Source organism: Octopus bimaculoides, chromosome 26 (genome assembly GCF_046866305.1).
Source record: "Octopus bimaculoides isolate indiv1 chromosome 26, ASM4686630v1, whole genome shotgun sequence".
NCBI classification, from domain to species: domain Eukaryota; kingdom Metazoa; phylum Mollusca; class Cephalopoda; order Octopoda; family Octopodidae; genus Octopus; species Octopus bimaculoides.
Window position 1 is genome coordinate 24861393 of NC_142953.1, and position 24343 is coordinate 24885735.

Sequence of the window (24343 nt, forward strand, 5' to 3'; positions counted from 1 at the left end):
TTTCAAGCATCTCAACAACTTCCTGTGTGAGAAATGCTTCAAAAATCAAGACGATGCCAAACACACCTTCAATGAATTCATCACCATCAAAATGCAGGATTTTTACGCAACTGGCATAAATAAACTTGCTTAGCATTGGCCAAGGTGTTTTGATTCTGATGGTGTTTATTTCGATTAATAAAGTTTTGTTTGAGCCAAGATATGTGCATCTGAATTTAAAGGTTTAAAACCGCAAGGACTTTCTTGACAAGATGGTGAATATGCTCCGGAATAATCATTTAAAGATGTTTTTGTTACATGTTGTTTTTGTTGAAAAAAGCCGCAATAATTCCACACCAACCCAATAGTTTCAAACATGACATTCCTCAACAAAAAATAGATTGGTTTATAAAACTGCTTTCCATAGTTAAGGATAACGAAATTTTGAGCAGATATATTTCTGCAGAAAAGGGGGTTGAATCAACACAGAGCATTGGGCATATTTGTCCTTTTCTATACCATTGGCAGCAACCTGTCTCTGTCACACTCTTGGGTTACAAACTATATTAATACCTCATGGTATATGTCTCTCTTCCCTCATTCTTTTGTCTTTTATTTATTTCAGTCATTAGATTGTGGCCATGCTGGAGCAGTACCTTCAAAGGTTTTAGTCAAATAAACTGATCCCAATACTTAGGTTTCCCTTTTTTTTTTTTTTTTAGTCTGGTACTTATTCTACTGGTTTCTTTTGTTGAACCACTGATTTATGTGGGATCATAAACAAGTCAACATCATTTGTCAAACAATGGAGTTGGGGCAGTGGGGGGAATGCATACGCATGCACGCACGCGCGTGCACACACACACACACACACACACTCACAAAGTAATCCTTTCTCTGTATATAAATGCTTTCAGAAATAAATTTCATTTTAATGGCTCTGAGGAAGCTATCTAATATTGCACAAGCACCCATCTCTGAGTGCATTGCCTCTTATAACAGAAACAGCTGTCAGCTAATGAAAGTGATCACATAACTCTTATTCTTTCGACATTCTATAATTAATGTATACAACATGCTTCCACAGTTTCTGTCTACCAAATCCATTCTCAAAGTATTGGTTGGCTTGGAGCTATAATAGATGACACATGCATTAGAACTGAACCCAAAACCATGTGGTTGCAAAGCAAGTTTCTTATCCACACACCCATGCCTGCACCTATCTTTGATTTTTATTTTCTTTATTATGCAGTCTGGTGGAAAGAAGGAGCTGTCTTCTTTATGGCGGGTGAGTTTAATACAGTTGTCTCCCTTGATTAGTAACAATTTGACGGCTGGAGGAAAGGAAGGAAAAGACATAGATAACCAATATACCCATCATGACTACCTGTCTGATAAGGGTACACCAGGCACATGCCTCACAGTCATATGTGCGCACCGTGGTGATCTCGTATCAAGATAACCAGTGCATGACCTTGCGGGTGGAGCCCAGTTAGAATTTTCTTCAGGTTAAGTAGCCCATCCCACTCAAAAGGTTAGAATTTTTTTCAGGTTGAGTAGCCCATGCCACTCAAAGAGTCCCTTAATAAGGTTTGTTTAAGGATGATGAACAAAACGCCCATGTTTCCAGAGATGAGTTATCCAAACCCCAAAGAATTCCTCTCAACACATAGCTATGATGCACCCCACAACTATTTCTGCTCATGATCAGAGATGCACATATCGTCAGCCACTAGGGGATATGTTCAACTGGTTGGGGTCAAACAACTGACAAGCAAATCCGTGGTATTGAGTAGAATATTTGCCTGTAGCCCATCTTTTATACCAAGACAAAACAATGTTACATGATAACACTTCAAAAATCACTTAAGATCAGAAGCCATGAGAGCCACTGCCTGGTACGGCATCAGGGCATATTATTATTATTATTATTATTATTATTATTATTATTAAGGCAGTGACCTGGCAGGCTGGGTAAAATACTTTGCGACACTTCATCTGCATGTTTTGAGTTCAAATTCCGCTGAGGTTGACTGCCATTCATCTTTTCAAGGCTCATAGATTAAGTACCAGTGAAACACTGGGGTCAATGTAATCGACTTATCCCTTCCCCAAAAATTTCAGACCTTGCACCTATAGTAGAAAGGATTATTATTAGTAGTAGTATTTAGAGTATAAGGCAGTGACTTGGCAGAATCATTAGCATGCCAGGTAAAATGCTTTGCACCATTCCAGCTGTCTGTGTTCTGAGTTCAAATTCTACTGAGGTTGACTTTGCTTTTCATCCTTTCAGGTCAATAAAAAAAAGTACCAGACAAGCACTGGGGTTTAAGTGTAACCAAATTACCCCCTCCGTCCTAAATTGCTGGCCTTGTCTTGTGTCAAAATTTGAAATCAATATTATGTTTCAGAGTGGCTGATTGGTTGAATCAGAACATGAGTGAAAATCCATTTGGTTGTTGATGTTCTGAGTTCAAATCCTGCCAGAGTTAGCTTTGCCTTTCATCTCTCTGGGATCGATAAAATAAATCACTGATTACGTATTGGAGTTCAATATAATTGATGAACTACCCTCACCTCCCACTCCACCCCGTTTTTATGACTTTGTGGCTAATGTTAGAGACAAAAAAAATTTTTTGGGAAAAAAGAATACTTTGTGATATTTGTTCCAGCTCTGTACATTTTGAGTTCAAATCTTGCCAAGGTCAACTTAGCCTTTGATCCTTTCGAAGGATCGATCAAATGCAATACCAGTTGAGTTGCATTCGTTGTGCCACGGAGGGAGGCACATTTCAACTTAGAGTACACACGCACATATGTACACACACACAAATGCACTCATTCACAATAACATACATACATGCGATCAGACACACATACATTTCCATACACAATCATGTGCATAGACACATACAATCTCACACACACTCACATACACTTACGCATACATACACATACATACACACTCATACATACAAACATACACACACACACACACACACACACACACACACACACACACACTGGTGAGCTGGCAGAAACGTTAGCACACCGGGCAAAATGCTTAGCCTTATTTCGTCTGCCGCTATGTTCTGAGTTCAAATTCTGCCGAGGTCGACTTTGCCTTTCATCCTTTCGGGGTCGATTAAATAAGTACCAGTTATGCACTGGGGTCGATATAATCAACTTAATCCATGTTTGTCCCCTCTGTGTGTAGCCCCTTGTGGGTAGTAAAGAAATAACACACACATGCACATATACATTCACACATGCATACACAATCATATTGTGTTTCAATCTGGTTTTCTAATTCTTACTTTTCTCTTTCTTTCTTTCCCCAGGAAACCATTCCAAAGCTGAGCAAGTGCTGCATGAACAACTGACCCTGGTCGGAGAATCTGGACATCCAGCCGTCAGTTATATGCTAAACAACGTTGGACTTAATATTGAACGCTGTAAGAACCTGACGGCTTTCTTTTGGGTGTCAACATGATAGGCCCAGTCCAGACCCGACTCTGGGGTTAACAAGTTCGCTTCCCAACATATTTATCTAAACTAGTGGTTCCCGACTATTTTTCTACCTATGGACCAAGCAGTGCGTTGCTCCAGTCCACTCAGCTGTAACAGGGTCCCAGTTGTAACAGGATCCCATCTGTAACAGGGTCCCAGTTGTAACAGGGTTCCAGTTGTAACAGGGTCCCAGTTGTAACAGGGTTCCAGCTGTAAGAGGGTCCCAGCTATAACAGGGCCCCAGTTGTAACAGGGTTCCAGCTGTAACAGGGTTCCAGCTGTAACAGGGTCCCAGCTATAACAGGGCCCCAGTTGTAACAGGGGTCCCAGCTGTAGCTGGGAAATTAACCTAATGTCAGACCAAAGGGTCACATGTCCGTGAGGGTTGTAACCTCAGTCACTCGTACATCAATTCTAGAAGTGTGGGTTCGGGTGTTGGACTTGTGATCATAAGATTGTGGTTTCAATTCCTGGACCAGGTAATGCATTGTGTTTTTGAGCAATATACTTCATTTCACGCTGCTTCTGTCCACTCAACTGGTATAAATGAATTATCCTGCGATAGACTGGTGTCCCATTCAGGTGGGGAATTTTTATACGCCATGAAAACCATGAAACTGGCCCTTATGAGTCAGCATGTCTGAAGAAGGTAACTGTACCCCTTTATTTTTTAACCAATCCTAGAGCTTAGAACATGCTTTCAGTTCTTGGACCAAGCAGTGGGTTGTGTTCTTGAGCAAATCACTTCATTTCACATTGCACCAGTCCACTCAGCTGTAAAGAAGTACCAACCTTATAGCTGAGAAGCTAACTCTGCAATAGACCGGTGTCTCATTCAGAGGGGAGTGTTGTGATTGTCAGTCACTCATATGCCATGAAAATTGGGTTAAACTGTGTTCTTATGAGTCCTTCAGCACATGACAGGCCTAAGAAGGACGGGGCCAAGCCCTTGATCCCGACAGGTCCTCCAAGGCTGGGAGATTGTTGTGGTTGATATTCTTTTTTAAACTATTGTAGGTCAACACAATCTTCAGGAAAGACCTGAGCTAAAAGGAGGAGATTCCAGAGTGGGGAGGAAGGATTGGGTATAGTGTGTAATATGGGGAAAGAGAGGGGGGTGGTTTAACAAGGTGTGAAAGGTGGAGAGATCTGTGGGACAGGGGTGCCTGAGTTGTGGAGATACAAGACCAGCCAGCTCTGAGGAACAGAGGCCATTATAAGAGAGACAGAAAAGATTGAGAGAGAGGAGACTGTGCATCTGGGAATCAGGGGCTGGAGGATGAGGGACTGTTAGGGCTTGAATGCCTATCAGTCAAGGATCCCTTTTCTGGATGAGAGAAAGATTTTAAATGCCTGCAACAGTGGTGGTGGTAATGATGATGGGGAAGATGGCGATGGTCTGAGAGGGTGGTGGCAGTGGGGAGGATGAGAGAGGTGGTGGTGATGGTGGGACGAATGAGTTGAAGGATGTTGATTGTTGTTTCATCCCAAGAGATGAGATCAATTAGTTTGAAAAAGCAATAATCTTTATTCACAGCATCCGATTCTTCTCTCGACATTAACAAGTATTGAACTATGGCTTTTCCTTTCTTCCTTTCTTTCTTGTACCATTCACAGCTGGTGGTTTACCAAATTTGGCGTTGCAGTTCTATCTGTCTTCACTGTTCACCAAAAGAAGCATCTCTTGTGTGCAAGAACACATTCTGGTTCCAACATTGTGCAATGTTGCCGGACAGTTTTCCAAGAACAAACATCGACATGGTGAGTCACTGGTTAGATGCTGCTACTGCTCCTTGCTTTGCTTGTCATCAGTTTATTCCTGCAACTCACTCCTACTCCTCTCCCTCCTGCTCCTCCTCATCATCATTAACATCATCGTCATCAATGCCATCATTGTCATCGTCATCATCACCAACATCATCATCATTGCCATTATCATCGTTGTCGTCGTCATCACCACCATCAACGTCATCATCACCAACATCATCAGCATTGCCACCATCATCGTTATTGCCATTATCATCGTCATCGTCATCACCACCATCAAAATCATTATCATCACCGTCAGCATCATCATCATCATCACCATCATCATCATGAATGTCATTATTGTCATCATCCCACTCATTCTCCTCCATCATTATCATCATCATTACTGTTGTAATTGCTTGCTAATGAAACATGAGGACGTTGATTAGATATGGCAGTGTTAATTAGCATGAAAAGAGAAAAATGGCCAAGTCTTAGCAACATTAAAGAAACATCCCATACTCTGTGTGTGTAACTCTTTATTGTTTTCCATGACCCCATTTTGACAGGGGAAGGTCAAATGATACATAGGAAGCAGTAAAGAGATTTGATCTCACATTGTTGGGGTTCACAGTTTTAAACAACACGTGACAGTAATACATCATACTACATATTCATTTACCCTTCAGCAACACCTTCACAATACAACTACTAACCTCTAGCACAGTGTAGGTGTATCATGTCATGGTATGAGTTATCTCCCTTGTAGTGGCAGGAGAAACAACTCTGAAGAAAAGTTAAAATGGTGACTCGAGATTTTTCTTCACTTGTGCCAGTGGCACGTGAAAAGACATTCGAGCGAGTTCGTTGCCAGTACCACTGCACTGGCTCCTGTGCGGGTGGCACGTAAAATACACCATTTTGAGCGTGGCCGTTGCCAGTACCTCCTAACTGGCCTTCGTGCCGGAGGCATGTAAAAGCACCCACTATACTCTTGGAGTGGTTGGCATTAGGAAGGGCATCCAGCTGTAGAAACTCTGCCAGATCAGATTGGAGCCTGGTGTAGCCTCCTGGTTTGCCAGTCCTCAGTCAAATCGTCCAACCCATGCTAGCATGGAAAGCGGACGTTAAACGATGTGCTTGTGAAGACCTGTCAAACCAACTGAAATCGTAGTTGTGGCCGATGCTGGTGTCACATGAATGACACCCATGCCAGTGGCACATAAAAAGCACCCACTACACTCTTGGAGTGGTTAGTGGCGTTGGGAAGGGCATCTAGCTGTAGATACCACGCCAAATCAGACTGGAACCTGGTGCAGCTTGCCCAGCTTAGCAGTTTTCAGTCAAATTGTCCAACCCATGCCAGCATGGAAAACGGACGTTAAATGATGATGATGATGATGATGATGATGACAATCAGAATGCAAAGCACAGAGTGGTGCGAGATGGTTGTGAACTGTAAATAGTTTCAATTCTGGACAGGAAAGAGAAGTATGAACACTCAATCTGCACGGAGACACTGGATTCATAAAATGACAGAAAAGAATAGAAATCACTGTGTGCATGATGTTAAACAAGTGATGTGGTGGTCTGCATACCATGTCTGACACCACTATCATGCAGCTTTCTTGTTTTGTTCTTGCTTCTTTTCTTTTCATTTTCCATTATCAACAGATTTATCTCCCTTTACACACCACTCTCCTTTTTCATTCTCCATATCCATCCATGTCTCTCTCTCTCTCACACGCACGCACACTTTTCTTCATCCCCTCTTCCTCTTCAAGTAAAAAATTCCTCAAGGTGGTGCTCCAGCATGGCCACAGTCTACCGACTGAAACAAGTAAAAGGGAAAAGATAACAAACGGATTAATTAATCAATTTGGCCTCTTTATCTGCCTTGCTCGTTATTTTTGAGATTTTCAACCATCACTGTCAACTAATTGTTTTCCATGACCCCAACTAATTGTCAACTAATTGTTTGGATAACTCACTTGATTAATCTTATTAAACACAATAATATTACACCCATGACAGTTTGCTGCATTTGGGGGGGGGGGTTATGCTCCTATTTTTCCTATTTCATCTTCTCTTTTCCTCCCCCTCCCCCTCCTCCTCTTTTTTTCTAACTCTCTGCTCACACCAATCTGATTATCATATGTACTAAGATCTCTCTCTCTCTCTCTCTCTCTCTCTCTCTCTCTCTCTCTCTCTTTCTCTGTGTATCTGTCTACCTTTCTATATCTCTATATCTGTTTGTCATTTTTTTATCTCTGTATCTATCTCTCTCTCTATTTGTCTGTCTAGCTATCCATCCATTTATTTACCTCTTATCCATTTATCTGCCTCTATCTATCTATGTCTCTCTCTTTTTCTCTCTATTTCTATATATTTATCTATCTCTCTCTCTCAATGTCCATCTATCTATCTATCTATCTACCTGTCTCTATCTAAGTCCTTCTCTCTCTCTCTCTCTCTCTCTCTCTCTCTCTCTCTTTTTCTATTAATCTATCTCAATGTCCACTCGTCTATCTCTCCCCATCTATTTGTCTTTATCTATCTATCTATCTTTCTATCTATCTACCTTATCTTTCTATCTATCTATCTATCTCTTTATCTCTGTCTTTATATATTTATCTATCTATCTATCTATGTCTCTCTCTCTTTTTCTCTATCTCTATTTTTATTTATTTCTCTCTCTCTCTCCTCTCTCTCTCTCTCCTCTCTCCTCTCTTTATTTCCCTTTTGCTCTTTCTTTTTCTCTCTCTCTATATATTTTTATGTCTCTCTCTCTCTTTATCTCTTGCTATCTCTCTCTTCCACTAGATTTAGCCCTGAACTTCTTACAAGAAGCAAAAGAGATCCGCACACGAATTGGCTGGGTTCACCCCTACACGGCACTGGTGATGTGGAATATTGGCATGGTGAACATGAGAAAGTAAGGCTTTCATCTAATTTCTGTTGGTGTGAAGAGGTGGGGGGGTTACTGTGTGGGTAGTTTGAGTGTTACAACAGTAGGTCGTTGAAGTGGTGGTGGTGAAGGCAGTTGGAGGGTGGGAGCTGGGTGCATTGTAGCAATGGGGGAAGAGGGCAGCAGCGGTCATAGTGGTGGTGGTGGCAGCAGTGGTGGGAATATTCAGCAATCACTAAATGTAGCAATTCACTAGAATATTACCCACATGATTTAAAAAAAAAAAATCTAACCAATCACAGCTCCGCCTAAACACCTGTATAAATTCAGCACACCTTAGCTACTTAACCAGAGAGCTTTGGGATGCAGCAGAAAGAGCAGAGAGATGGCAGACAGCTGCTGACATCAATCACAGCAAATGATCAATGGCAGCTAATGCTCTGACTGCTATTACAATTACACCAAGAACAATAACATTCAAACTCTCTCAATATTTTGTTGTCTGTTGTAATGACAGTATTTGATTTTGGTTTTTGTGTACAAGAAAATAAAAATTCTGTTATCGAGAGTCTCAATGGATTTTTCCATTTTCCTCTTCTTCATACAGAGTTCTCAGTGTAAACCATAAATGTGTTTCAAAGATTCAGAAAGTAGCTCTCTAAAGAACTTTGAAATGATGCATGTAAACTGGGAGAGTTTACATGCAATGAATCAACGACAATGAAAGAGTAAAATCCGAAAAGGTGCTGTTTTAGAGAATTACTATTTGTAAATCTCACAACGATCAGTGACTAGCTGTCACTTTGAAAACCATATATTTCGAACGGGAATTTGGCAGTGTCATCTCTAGCCGAACTGTTATTCTGTGCTGATGAAGGGAAATAACCTAGATATTGTTTTGAGCTGAGGGGGGGGGGGGGGGTGCTAGATTCCCTTGTTCGAAAATATAAGGACACAGATCATGTCGTACAGCCAACAGGAGACGATGTCCCCTGGGACTAAATTACAGCAACATTCGTCCTAAACCAGGACTGCCATGTTATGTTTGGCAAATAATCTTTACTACAAAGGTGCTGCTTTATTTGAAGATATGAAGCAGAAATATGCAGGGATAAAAAGAGAGGCAAGAAAGTGTTTGCTTGTGGCCAGTGATCTTTCTCTCCATGTTTGTGATACTTGCAACCACATTTGTCTCTCCCAAGCTGGAGAGTTAGTCATAAACAGAAGCACTTGTTTTGCCCTGCCCTACTGTCCAGTTACAGTTACTTTTGATCAAACTATTTCGCTTTGTTTGTAATATGATCAGCAAAAGTAAACATGGGTTGAGTTAGCACAAAAATATGTCACAGCTTTCACAAGTGAATTCAGGTTTTTATGGCACGCATATTGAAAAATTTGTATATCTCTAGCCGAGCTAAACATCATCTCCAGTTACATGGCATAAAAATATGTATGTAAAAATTTGCAAATCTCTAGCTGAACTCAAAAGTTTTTAGTTACATGATCTAAATCTGTGGAAAAATTTATAAATCTTTAGCTGAACTAAAAAGTCATTTCCAATCACATAACGTATAGATTGTCTTGAAGTAATTTTCTAAACTGTAAATATTTTATTCTGTAACAGTAATTCTTTACACAAGGCACAAGGCCCGAAATTTGGGGGGAGAGGGCCAGTCGATTACATCAACCCCAGTACGCAACTGGTACTTAATTTATTGACCCCGAAAGGATAAAAGGCAAAGTCAACCTCGGCCTAAATTGTAAATGTTGTTTAGAGGTCACTAAATTATATTACATTAATGTTTTTTTCATGTTTTGTTTGTGTAGTTGTGGGTTGTTTGTTTTACCTAATTTAGAGTCCATGTATGTATATTCTGTTGACGCTGGTGCTGCTGGGGAAAAACGATACTCAATCTTTGTTTCTGTGGGTGTGTAGTATGTTGCGTGTGTGTGTGTGTGTGTGTGTGTGTGTAGGTTTATATGTGCATGTATGTATATATATGTGTGTGTGTGTATATCTGTGTATATATATGTGCATGCATGTATGTATATGCTTATATGTGCTTGTGTGTGTATATATGCTTTATATGTGCTTGTGTGTGTGTATATATAAATATATATTTATATGTGCATGTATGTAGGTATATGTGTGTGTGTATGTATATATTTATATGTGCGTGTATATGTTTATATGTGCATGTATGTATCTATGTGTGTGTATGTATTTATATGTTTATATGTGTATGTATGTATATGTGTGTGTATGTCTATATATATATGTATGTATATGTGTTTGTATATGTATGTTTATGTGTGTGAGTGTGTAGATATGTGTGTGTGTGTGTGTGTGTGTGTATATGTTTATATGTGCATGCATGTATATGTGTGTGGGGGTGGTTGGGAGGGTGTGGCTGTGTGGTAAGAAGTTTGCTTCCCAGCCACATGATTCCAGGTTCAGCCCCATTGTGTAGTACCTTGGGCAAGTGTCTTCTACTATAGCCCTGGGCTAACTAATACCTTGGGAGAGAACTTGGGACGTGAAACCAATATTAAAACTCTGTAGACAGTGGCAGGCTGGCAGAATCGTTAACCTGCCAGACAAAATGCTTAGTGGCATTGTGCCCATCTTAACATTCCGAGTTCAAATTCCACCAAGGCCAGCGTTGTTGTTCATCCTTTCAGGGTCGGTTAAATAAGTACCTGTAAAACACTGGCATCGATGTAATCGATTATTCCCCTTCCCCAAATTTCAGGCCTTGTGCCTATAGTGGAAAGGGTTATTATTATTATTACATAAGGTGGCAAGGTGAGAGAATCGTTAACCTGCTGGGCAAAATGTTTAACAGCAGTGTATCCGTCTTCACATTCTGAGTTCAAACTCCATTGAGGTTGACTTTGCCTTTCACCCTTTTGGGGTTAATAGAATAAGTACCAGTGAAACACTGGGGTTGATGTAATCAATTTATCCCCTCACCCAAAACTGCTGCCCTCCTGGCAAAAATTGAAATCATTATTATCATTGCTGCTGTTGTTGCTGCTGCTGCTGTTGTTGTTGTTGTTGTAAGGTGGCAGAAATGCTTAGCGGCATTTTGTTTGTCTTTATGTTCTGAGTTCAAACTCCGCCAAGGTCCACTTTGCCTTTTATCCTTTTCGAGGTCAATGAAATAAGTACCAGTTGAACACTGGGGGATCAATGTAATTGACTTACCCCATCCCCTTAAATTGCTGGCCTTGTGTCCAAAATTAATAACGAACAATGTAATAATTAACTGTAAGTTTCATTTGTTCATATTGCAGAGGCTGCTACGAGGAGGCTCTTCCGTTCCTCTGCAAAGCCAACAGTTTGTATGACCAGGTGCACCCGAACCACTACGTCAATGCAGAGGTGAAGATTTGGCTGTCACACTGTTTGCATTTACTAGGGGATAAATCAGAAGAAGAGAAGGTCCTGTTGGAGGCTTTGGCGAAGAAGGACAGGTTTTTGTTGCTCCGTCCACAGACTGAAGCGGCCAGCTGCATCCTTGAGCATCTTGTCAGACTGAATGTTGATAACCGACAGGTAAGCGATTGATGATATTTATTCTGTGGTCAAATGTTTCTCCTCACCTCTAGGAGATGAGGTGGGGGTCTACTTTTGATAGGGATTTGAAGTTGTTTAATCCACATGTGAGAAGGATTTGAATTAGACTTGGGCCTGCAAATTGGGGGCTTAGAAGCAGATATGAACATTAACAGTTTCCCAAACACAAAGTTCCAAGTTCAGTCTCACCTTGGGCAAGTGTCCTCTACCATAACCTCAGGCAAACCAAAGCCTTGTGAATGGATTTGGTAGATGGAAACTGCAAGAAGCCCATTGTATATGTGTGTGTGTGTGTGTCTTTGTGTTTGTCTCCACCCCTACCCCCATCACTGCTTGATAACAGGTGTTGGTGTGTTTACATCCCCATATCTTAGCCATTTGGCAAATGAGATCAATAGAATAAGTACTCAAAGTCCTGAGGTGGATTTGTTTAACAAAAAAAGCCCTTCGAGGTGGTGCTCCAGCATGGCTACATTCAAATGACCGAAACAAGGAAAAGAATGAAATTATAAAGGCACTACCTTTGTTTCAGTTAATTTTGAAAATCACGAAGAATTTACTGAAATAGCATAGTTGTTATTATGCTGATGTTTGGAACATAAATTAATATGGAGTTTTAAAGGAAGGTTTTTATATAGATCACTTTAACCCTTTTGTTACCCTAAAATATATTGTGTTTGTTTCACTTTATTTTGAATGTCGACTTCCTGGCACTTGTGCTAGTGGCACGTGAAAAGACATTCGAGCGAGTTCGTTGCCAGTACCGCTGGACTGGCCCGTGTGCAGGTGGCACGTAAAATACACCATTTCGAACGTGGCCGTTGCCAGTACCGCCTGACTGACCTTTGTGCTGGTGGCACGTAAAAGCACCCACTACACTCTCAGAGTGGTTGGCGTTAGGAAGGGCATCCAGCTGTAGAAACTCTGCCAGATCAGATTGGAGCTTGGTGCAGCCATCTGGTTCACCAGTCCTCAGTCAAATCGTCCAACCCATGCCAGCATGGAAAGCAGACGTTAAACAATGATGATGATTTTGAAAATAATGTAGAATTTAGTCAAATAACTTAAGAGAAGATAAAATACTAGATTTATAAGCCCTAAAATTCACTCTGTAATCGCCCACATAGTGGATAAGAACACAGGCTACTAACTCTCAGAATCTAAGTTCAATCCCAGGTAGGGACTTGAAAAATAACATCAACAGACAAATAACATCGGCAATCTACCTTAGGAATGAGAGCAGTATACCACCTCATTAGTTAAATAAAGGGTTGGGTTGAAATTCCACTGGAACACCTGATGAAGGCTGGAGACTAAATCAGCCGAAATGTTGTGATAACAACAAGGCACCTGTCTGTCCAGCGTTGTTTATGAAACTGAGGTTTGAAACATAAATTAACATGAAATTTGGAGAAACTATTTGTCATAGAACCAAGAGCAGTGCCGAGCAGGTTGGTACCAAAATGGTTAATGCCAGTAGTAAAAGAACATAAGCTGAGAAGTTCCTGCAAGTTGCATTCTTCGAGAGAATTATTGAGGAAATCTCTGAGAACAGGCTAATACAGGTTTGTGTGTGAGAGTGGAAGACAACTAGCTAGCTAGCTCTCTCTCTCTCCCTGTCCTCCTTCTTTCGCTCTTCTCTCTTTCTCTCCATCTCTCCCCCTCTCTCTCTCCCTATCCTTTCTCTCTCTTCTCTCCCTCTCTCTCTCTCCCTGTCCTCCCTCTTTCACTCTTCTCTCCATCTCTCCCCCTCTCTCTCTTCTCTCTCTCTCTCTCTCTCCCTCTCTCTCTCCCTATCCTTTCTCTCTCTTCTCTCCCTCTCTTTCTCTCTCTTCTCTCCCTCTCTTTCTCTCTCTCTCCCTGTCCTCCCTCTTTCGCTCTTCTCTCTTTCTCTCCATCTCTCTCTCTTCTCTCTCCCCCTCTCTCTCTCCCTATCCTTTCTCCCTCTCTCTCTCTCCCTGTCCTCCCTCTTTCGCTCTTCTCTCTTTCTCTCCATCTCTCCCTCTTCTCTCTCCCCCTCTCTTCTCTCCCTCTCTTTCTCTCTCTCTCCCTGTCCTCCCTCTTTCGCTCTTCTCTCTTTCTCTCCAACTCTCCCTCTTCTCTCTCTCCCTATCCTTTCTCTCTCTTCTCTCCCTCTCTTTCTCTCTCTCTCCCTATCCTTTCTCTCTCTTCTCTCCCTGTCCTCCCTCTTTCGCTCTTCTCTCTTTCTCTCCATCTCTCCCTCTTCTCTCTCTCCCTATCCTTTCTCTCTCTCTCTCTGTCCTCCCTCTTTCGATCCTCTCTCTTTCTCCCCCTCTTCTCTCCCCCTCTCTCTCTCCCTATCCTTTCTCTCTCTTCTCTCCCTCCCTCTCTCTCTCCCTGTCCTCCCTCTTTCTCTCCATCTCTCCCTCTTCTCTCTCCCCCTCTCTCTCCCTATCGTTTCTCTCTTCTCTCTCTCCCTCTTTCACTCCCTCCCTGTCCTCCCTCTTTCACTCCTCTCTCTTTCTCTCCATCTCTCCCTCTTCTCTCTCCCCCTCTCTCTCTTCCTATCCTTTCTCTCTCTCCCTGTCCTCCCTATTTCGATCCTCTCTCTTTCTCTCCATCTCTCCCACTTCTCTCTCCCCCTCTCTCTCTCCCTATCCTTTCTCTCTCTCTCTCTCTCTCTCCCTGTCCTCCCTCTTTCGCTCCTCTCTCTTTCTCTCCATCTCTCCCTCTTCTCTCTCCCCCTCTCTCTCTCCCTATCCTTTCTCTCTCTTCTCTCTTTGTCCTCCCTCTTTCGCTCCTCTCTCTTTCTCTCCATCTCTCCCCCTCTCTCTCCCTATCGTTTCTCTCTTCTCTCTCTCTCTCTCTCTCTCTCTCCCTGTCCTCCCTCTTTCACTCTTCTCTCTTTCTCTCCATCTCTCCCTCTTCTCTCTCCCCCTCTCTCTCTCCCTATCCTTTCTCTCTCTCCCTGTCCTCCCTCTTTCGCTCCCCTCTCTTTCTCTCAATCCCTCCCTCTTCTCTCTCCCCCCTCTCTCTCCCCATCAGTTATGAGGACAAGTGTTGCACTGGATCCGATCACTGGTGATGGTGTCATGTAAAAATCACAGGCAATGGTACCATGTAAAAATCACTGGGGGTAGTGGCATATAAAGGCACCCATGCTAGTGACACAAGGCAGCCATACCACTCACACGTAAAAGACACCAATTCCACTGGCATATAAAAGGCACCCAGTACACTCTATGGAATGGTTGGCGTGAGGAAGACCATCCAGCTGTAGAAACCAAGCCAAATCAGACTGGAACCTGGTGCAGCTCTCTGACTTACTACTCTCATTCAAACCATCCAACCCATGCCAGCATGGAAAACTGACACTAAATGACAATGGTGATGAATTTTTACCATTATCATTAAAAAAAAAATGAAAAAAACTGTGTTGATTTTATTGTGTGTGCCATCACCAGAATGGATGGCCATACGGAATTAGACTGGACATGGTGCTGTCTTTGTCCACAGGACATCTGATTCATCATTGGACGTTAGTGTTTAGCTGTCGGTGGGGTGGCATGGTGTGTCTGGAACAACAGATCTGTGTGGCCTTGTAGGGTCATTCAGCTGACAGCCTTGCATGTTTGATTGGAACTGACCATCAAGGAAAATTGTGTGTACCAGGGTGCCATAACTTCAACAACAACAACAACAGCAGCAGCCAGTAGTCTTAGATCATCCTTATTCTCTTTCTTATTGTTGTCATCATCATCATCATCCCTCCCACCATCACTCCCACCATCTTCATCATCACTGTCATCATTACCATCATATTGTCATTGTTGTCATCACAGCTGCCACCACCATCATCATCACCATCATTATTACCATCACCACCATCATCATCACCACCACCACCATCATCATCACCACCATCATCATCACCATCACCACCATCATCATCACCACCACCACCATCATCATCACCATCACCACCATCATCATTACCACCACCACCAACATCATCATAAATATCACTAACTCTATGTTCTCTTCGTTTAAGGCCTGTTATATTTTTCTTATCCAGAAATGTCAAGAATACTTAACCAAACTGCATTCCGAGTTGCAGAGGCTGTACCATTTCCATTCAATTAGTAATGGAGCACAAAAGAACTACAAAGAACTCTACGATTGGTATGTCAAAATTGAGAACAATCTAAAAGAAAATATTCCATTTCGGCACGATTTGCTGAACTTACCTTTCACTTGTCTCGCTTGTAAAGAAGCCATTAAGTTTAAAATGAGCAAGAAAGAAATTTATGTGGAAAGTCTTTGCAATATTAATTCACAGAACGTTTCTACAGAGCATTCAGCTCCCTGTGGATTGGCTCCTTCTTCACCTGAATACAATCAGTCAAGTTCCCAGAATTTTACTGCCCGTTTGAATAAATTCAGAAACATTGCTTCCGACACAAATAATGACGAACATGACAAAAACATGCCCAAGTTTGATTTACTTTTCAATTCAGTGTCTTTAAGTGAAGACGGAGGAGAAAACATTTGCCCTTCTTCAGGTACAGTAAATCAAACATTCACCTCTTCAAGTCAGCAAGAAGAAGATTGTTTAAGACAAGATACAATGTTGCCCAATGTCTCACTTCTTGGAAGCCTGACATCTCAAAGTTTTTCTGAACGACAGATTAAAAATGGAGAGAATTTCAGTTCAGCTTTAAGTAATCCAAAGGAAATGAAATCAGAAGTACCAATTCTCCCAGAAGGAAGCCTTGTTGATCCTCAACGTTTTGATACACAGGAAAGTTCTTTAACATGGGTAAAACCTAGGTGTACAGTGTTGCTTAAAACCATTGAAGAAAATGGTTATCGTACCATATCTCAACTAGATACCTTAAAAGAAAATTTAAGAAGTTTAGGAACAGCTGTTCATGGTGTTAGGGATTATGTTCGGCAGTGCAGTATGAACAATAAGAAACCCATTATTAAATGTAAGGCCCAGGATCCATTGGAGCTGCTAAGGCGTCTGAATTTAGATCCACCTAGACAGAAAACGGGCAACAGGAATCATAACCACATGTCTATTTCACACTTTAGTGACACCCCCTCTGTTGGGTTTGGGGCTTTGAAAAATAGGGATCCCAATCCAAGTCTCGAAACACTTGATTCATTATTTTGCAGTGACTCTGATTCATCAACTGTTTTACAAACAAGGAGAGGTTCTTCTTTCACAAGCTCTTTGTTCTCTGACAATTTTGGGAGGTTACAATCTTCAGAAAATTATGATAGAACATGGCTTGGAAGTGCACAAGAATGTGCAGAAATTAATGTTTCAAATTTGCTCAGCAGTAGTAGAGCTTGCCAACATGATGAACTGTTTCAAACAGATAGGAAACATTCTGAGCAATTGCAGAGTGATAAAAGAGACTATGGATTGTCTCAGACTTCCTCAAAGTGCTGGGAGCAGTTTATGACATATGAGGAAGTCCCTGAGCACTGGAAGAGGCATCGGAAAGACTCCACAGTGTTTCAGAAAAGCACAAGTTGCTATGAGTTTATGACAGACAGTAAAGGCCCTGAGCAGTTGCAGAGGTATCAGGAAAACTCTGAACTGTTTCAAGAAGATACAAGGTACCCTGAACAGATGCAGAGAGATCAGAGAGAATTTGGACTGTTTCAGACAGACACAGGGTACCAGAGTCACTTGGTGACACACACAAGGTACTCTGAACAGATTCAGAGAGAATCTGGACAGGTTCTGACAAACACAGGGTACCAGAGTCACTTGACAACACACCCAAGGTACCCTGAACAGATGCAGAGAGAATTTGGACAGTTTCAGACAGACACAGGGTATCAGAGACACTTGGCAACACACACAAGGTACCCTGAACAGATGCAGAGAGAATTTGGACAGTTTCAGACAGACACAGGGTACCAGAGACACTTAGCAACACACACAAGGTACCCTGAACAGATGCAGAGAGATCAGAGAGAATTTGGACAGTTTCAGACAGACACAGGGTACCAGAGACACTTGGCAACACACACAAGGTACCCTGAACAATCTCAAACAGTCAGGAGACAACCAATTGAACATGAAGATAAAAAGACTGAATTGGTTACTCCCAAAGACTCTAAAATTTGAATCTACTATAAGAGTGTTGTGATGTTTTTCAAAAGAGACTCAGTGAAACACAGACTTAGTTCCATTAGCATTACTAAAGTAGGTACTGAGTTTTCTGTAAAGAAAATTACCCTGCTGAAGACTACCTTCTTTCCCGGAGGAAGAAGCATATCTAATTTTTTTAATGACATGGGAAGCAAGGTTTAACGCTGGCGTTAAATATCCTTGTGATCTGTGAAAAGTTACCAACTGGATTAGATGAGATGTTTTAATCCTTTTCACATCAGTCTGCTCATGACCATCCCTAGTTCTATGATACAAAACTTCCTGTTCTAAAATGATCTGAATTAAAACCTTCTGTCATCAAAATTTCATGTTAATTTATTTTCCAAATCTAAATGTATTTTACATATTTACAGAAGAGAAAACACACAAACTTTGGTTTGATGCAATTTGAATCTCAAGCTAGACAGAGTTTGAGCCATCTGCTCAACCCCTGTGCTATTTATTTGAACTGATCTCAGTTGAAAATAAAAAAAAAAACAATTATGGATTATTTTTGGTTTCACTTGTTTTATTAATTTATACTTATGACGATGAAACATTGGTATGTGTGAAGGCTCTTTCAATATACCATGCATGACGATGAAACATTGGCATGTGTGAAGGCTCTCTCAATATACCATGTATATTAAACAACTGTGATGAATCATAGGGTACCTTATAACAGTAGAAATATTTCAATTTGGTTGAGTTAAGAGATGCATGCAAGAACGAGAGATCCATGTGAAGTTCCATTGTAAAAATATTCATCATTAAACACAACAATCTGTCATTACTTTGAACAACAAAAAAGTAACGTTGATACCAAGTTTCACAGTTCGACAGTTCATAAGAGCTGATGTATGTCAAGAAAAACAGTAGTCTTGAAAGGTGTCTGTTCTAGCAGCTGAATTGCTTAAAGCTGTTTACTGCCTGCCACTCTTATTGTCATCATCAGCCAGTGGGCTTGACTGAGCAGTAGTCACTACTGCTAATGAGTAAACATGCTATATATATAGACTAATAAGTAGAAAGTCCTTGATACAGTATTGTATATTTGAAAAAAATGAATAGAAATGGCTTTTCTGAGAATTTTTCCACTTCAATAAATAAGATGTTTATAATAAACATCTATCATATTTTAACATGTATAAGTTACAAAGTGAGGTAATAAGAATCTCTATAAGGTAAGTGGAAGAGAGGAAGGAATAGAAAAGGAGAGGCATTCAATAGAAAAAGGGACAGAGGATGGCCAAAATTATGGAAGGACAGTTGTAAAAACATTAGTGTTCCGAAGTGGCTCATCACATATAAAAATATTTGCATTGTTTTCAGGTCAAATCATTATCGTCATTTAACATCTACCTTCAATGCTGGAATGGGTTGGATAGTTTGACAGGAGATGGCCAAGTAGAGGACTATTTCTGGCTACTGTGTCTGTATTGGCAAAGTGGACTGAGTGCTTTTTAGATGGCACTAGCACAGGCAAGGTCAAATATATATATATATATATATATATATATAATCCCATAAGTGGCTTGTTCGTTCTGTTGTCTATAACAGTAACATCCACCCCTAGGGGTCAGCCACACTTAAGTGGCAATATACTACACTTTATCGTGCAGTTACTGTTAATACTTCATTTAGAGAATTAACATTGCTTGTTTTCACCTTTTCAATATCAGTGAAGAATGTCACTGGAAAAGAAGATATAAGGTCTGCCAGGTTTTTCTCTCTCACCAAGGTCATCAGCTGTCGAACGCCGACGAAGGGAAATAACCCTGAAATCCGGATACGTTCGTGCTGCTGGCCGAGGTGAGAGGGATAACTCCCTTGGCAAACAGGACACAGTCGTGTGTCGATAAGCCAGCTGGAGGAGATGTCCTCCTGGGGCTAAAAGCAACAGTAACATCCACCCCTAGGGGTCAGCCACACTTAAGTGGCAATATACTACACTTTATCGTGCAGTTACTGTTAATACTTCATTTAGAGAATTAACATTGCTTGTTTTCACCTTTTCAATATCAGTGAAGAATGTCACTGGAAAAGAAGATATAAGGTCTGCCAGGTTTTTCTCTCTCACCAAGGTCATCACCTGTCGAACGCCAACGAAGGGAAATAACCCTGAAATCCGGATACGTTCGTGCTGCTGGCCGAGGTGAGAGGGATAACTCCCTTGGCAAACAGGACACAGTCGTGTGTCGATAAGCCAGCTGGAGGAGATGTCCTCCTGGGGCTAAAAGCAACAGTAACATCCACCCCTAGGGGTCAGCCACACTTAAGTGGCAATATACTACACTTTATCGTGCAGTTACTGTTAATACTTCATTTAGAGAATTAACATTGCTTGTTTTCACCTTTTCAATATCAGTGAAGAATGTCACTGGAAAAGAAGATATAAGGTCTGCCAGGTTTTTCTCTCTCACCAAGGTCATCAGCTGTCGAACGCCGACGAAGGGAAATAACCCTGAAATCCGGATACGTTCGTGCTGCTGGCCGAGGTGAGAGGGATAACTCCCTTGGCAAACAGGACACAGTCGTGTGTCGATAAGCCAGCTGGAGGAGATGTCCTCCTGGGGCTAAAAGCAACAGTAACATCCACCCCTAGGGGTCAGGCACACTTAAGTGGCAATATACTACACTTTATCGTGCAGTTACTGTTAATACTTCATTTAGAGAATTAACATTGCTTATATATATATATATATATATATATATGCATATATGGGTACAGGATGTCACCAATGGTGCAAACAACATGAAATACGTAAACAACGAGAGAAAATATGGAAAACAGGACAAGCAAACAGAGAAAGGACCCTTCATCAGTTGTCAGCTGTCTATCTACTCCTCATTTCGAGCATTCAAAGACAGTTGCTCCCATAAATTCCACAATAAAATTTAGGATTTATGGAGGGTCAGAGGTGGGAACAAAAACAGGACAGTGGAGACACACAAGGAAACCAAATGAAAACAAACATGGAAGCTTTGTTAGACCAGAACGAGAGGAAAATGGTGAACTGATGACGGGTCCTTTCTGTGTTTACTTGTCCTGTTTTTCATTTTTTTCTTTCGTTTATGTATTTAACTCGTTTGTTTACGTATTTCATGTTGTTTGCCCATTGGTGACGTCCTGTACCCATATATGCATATATATATATATATATTTATTATTATTATTATTTATTATTGCTGCCGAGAACTGGCATGCCAATCGTCATAAAGTTGATCAGTCGCAAATCAATGATGACCTGTACTAGTTTTTATCATAAAATAAAAAGCAATTGCAACATAGCAGACTGAAGGTAGCCATTCGGAACCACACAAAAACCATTAACTCCACTTGAACATTTATTTTTCAAATGGTGTCAAAGAAAAATTTTTGTTGCTTAAAACTGTGATCTGTTCGCTGATAGAAAAACTGCGAAAAGACTATAGTTTTGAGTATTAAAAATTTTGACACCATTTGACAAATAAATATTTAAGAAAAGTTAATGGTCTTTGTAAGCAAAGTTAATGGTCTTTAGTAACAAAGGGTTAAGTGAAGTTAATAGTGTTTGTGTATCTTGAATGGCTACCTTATATCTTCCTCACTGCAATCACTCTTGTTTCAGCAACCTCGGATCAAAATACTTTGTATGTAAATACATCTCCATAAAATGAAAAGTTCTAGGTTTTGGTTAATGAATGTTTACGTGTTGATTGTTATATTTATTGACAATATTTTACATGTATTTAAGGTGGAGAGCTGCTGGTAGAATCTTTAGCAAATCAAGCAAAATGCTTAGCGGAACTTCATCCATCTCTAGGGTCCAAGTTCAAATTCTGCCAAAGTCAGCTTTGCCTTTCGTCCTTTCGGGGTCATTAAAATAAGTATCATTGAAGACTGAAGTTGATGTAATCGACTTAACCTGCCCCACCCACAGAAAAAACTTGCTGGCCTTGTGCCTAAATTTGAAAGCAATATTTTACATCCAGATGGCTGGACATGATTGGAGAAGATCTCCAGAAGCTCAACATGAATGCAGAGGGGTTGGCACGGGACTGCCAGCAATGGGGAGCACTGGTGGACTTAGTCAGCTCTATGCATGATGTCATCTCTGGGATGACCCCAGCCCCATCAATCAAGAACATGATGCAAAGCAAACAAACAGTATTTTACATATTTTAAGGCGGCGAGCTGGCAGAAACGTTAGCACGCCAGGTGAAATGCTTAGCGGCATTTCGTCTGCCGTTACATTCTGAGTTCAAATTCTGCAGAGGTAGACTTTGCCTTCCATCCTTTTCGGGTCGATAAATAAAGTAACAGTTACGCACTGGGGGCGATGTAATCGACTTAATCCCTTTGTCTGTCCTTGTTTGTCCCCTCTATGTTTAGCCCCTTGTGGGCAATAAAGAAATAAGAAACGTTAGCACGCCGGGCAAAATGCTTAGCAGTATTTCGTCTGTCTTTATGTTCTGAGTTCAAATTCCACCAAGATCATCTTTGCCTTTCATCCTTTTGGAGTGAATAAATTAAGTACCAGTTGTGTACCGGAGTTGATCTAATTGACTGGCTCCCTCCCCCAAAATTTCGGGACTTGTGCCTAGAGGAGAAAAGAATATTTTACATAGGTGCAGGAGTGGCTGTGTGGTAAGTAGCTTGCTTCCCAACCACATGGTTCCGGGTTCAGTCCCACTGCGTGGCACCTTGGGCAGGTGTCTTCTACTATAGCCTCAGGCCGACCAAAGCCTTGTGAGTGGATTTGGTAGACGGAAACTGAAAGGAGCCTGTCATATATATGCATATATATATATGTGTGTGTCTGTGTTTGTCCCCCTAGCATTGCTTGACAACCGATGCTGGTGTGTTTATGTCCCCGTCACTTAGCGGTTCGGCAAAAGAGACCGATAGAATAAGTACTAGGCTTACAAAGAATAAGTCCTGTGGTCGATTTGCTCGACTAAAGGTGGTGCTCCAGCATGGCCACAGTCAAACTGACTGAAACAAGTAAAAGAGTATATATATATACATACATAATAAATATATATACTTTGTGGTAAGTAGCTTGCTTCCCAACCACATGGTTCCAGGTTCATTCCCACTGCATGGCACCTTGGGCAAGTGTCTTCTACTATAGCTTTGGGCCGACCAAAGTCTTGTGAGTGGATTTCCTAGACAGAAACTAAAAGAAGCCCATCATATATATATATATATATATATATATGTATATGTTTTTGTGTCTGTGTTTGTCACCCCGCCATTGTTTGACAACTGATGTTGGTGTGTTTACATCCCTGTAACTTAGTGGTTCGGCAAAAGAAGCCGATAGAATAAGCACTAGGCTTACAAGGAATAAGTCCTGGGGTCAATTTGTTCGACTAAAGGCAGTGCTCCAGCATGGCTGCAGTCAAATGACTGAAACGAATAAAAATAAGAAAAAAAAAGAATATATGTATATATAACAGGCTCCTTTATATATGTGTGTGCTTGTCCTTCGTCACCATTTGAGAACCGGTGTTGGTGTGTTTACATCCCTTTAACTTAGCAGTTCAGCAAAACGGACTGATAGAATAAGTGCTAGGCTTAAAAACAAAAACAAATCCTGGGGTTAATTTATTCGACTAAAAGTTTTTCAACATGGTTGCAGTTTAATGCCCAAGTTACCATGCAATAGGACTGAACTCTGAGCTATGTGATTGGGAAGCAAGCTTCTTACCACACAGCCACACTCTCCATCTTGTATATATAAGGAACTAAGAAAATCACGCGCACACACACACACTATTACCTATAAATAAAAATTAAAAACGAGGTTAAATACACACACAGCATGTGTAATCATGTGACAATAGGAGTGTTGTTTGTGCGTAAACATAGCCACATTTTCTATACTTTGCTTTCATTATGCGCCTAAGAGAGGTGTGAACAAGATATAAATTGCAATGATAGAATGGATGTGTATGTGTTTGATGTGTGTGTTTGTATGAGGTTTGCATGTGTGTGTGTGTCTGTGTGCATATAAATTGCAATGACAGAATGGATGTGTATGTGTTTGAGGTGTGTGCTTGTGTGAGGTTTGCATGTGTGTGTGCAGGTATGTGTACGTGTGCATGTAAATTCTATGAGACAATGTTTCTGTGTGTATATGTGTGTGTGTATGTCTGTATTTGTGCATGTGTGTATGTGTGTGTATTTGTGCATGTGTGTGTGTGTGCATACAAATTACTATGAAGGAATGAACATGTGCATGTGTATATGTGAGTGTGTGTGTGTGTGTATGTATGTGTGTGTGTGTGTGTACATGATAAAGAATGTACTCACTTGCATATAAATTTCTGTAAGAGAGAAAGAATGTGTGTATGTGTACGTCTGCACATGTGTGCGTGTGTATGTATCCGTTTGTGTGTATTTGTGTGAATGTGACAAAACCCGATTATTATACAAGTCTCGCTCTAATAATTACTGTTTTATGTCCAACTCACTACATTGCTACATACCACACTG

The 24343-nt window shown here is 41.0% G+C and overlaps 1 protein-coding gene across 2 annotated transcripts in view; it reads left to right on the forward strand.

Moving 5' to 3' along the window:
- The window catches only part of LOC106874516 (uncharacterized), a 39549-nt gene extending 21179 nt beyond the window's left edge, over window positions 1-18370 (forward strand). The window contains exons 5-10 of one of the 2 annotated variants that reach the window (XM_089342910.1): window positions 1232-1267; window positions 3321-3434; window positions 5107-5250; window positions 8062-8173; window positions 11444-11705; window positions 15763-18370. In XM_089342910.1, coding sequence (XP_089199036.1) covers window positions 1232-1267; window positions 3321-3434; window positions 5107-5250; window positions 8062-8173; window positions 11444-11705; window positions 15763-17835 — 2741 coding nt within the window. In that variant the 3' untranslated portion in view covers window positions 17836-18370. The remainder of the gene's footprint in view (window positions 1-1231; window positions 1268-3320; window positions 3435-5106; window positions 5251-8061; window positions 8174-11443; window positions 11706-15762) is intronic. The other variant, XM_089342911.1, reaches the window with a different exon arrangement.
- The last annotated feature ends 5973 nt before the right edge of the window (window positions 18371-24343 follow it).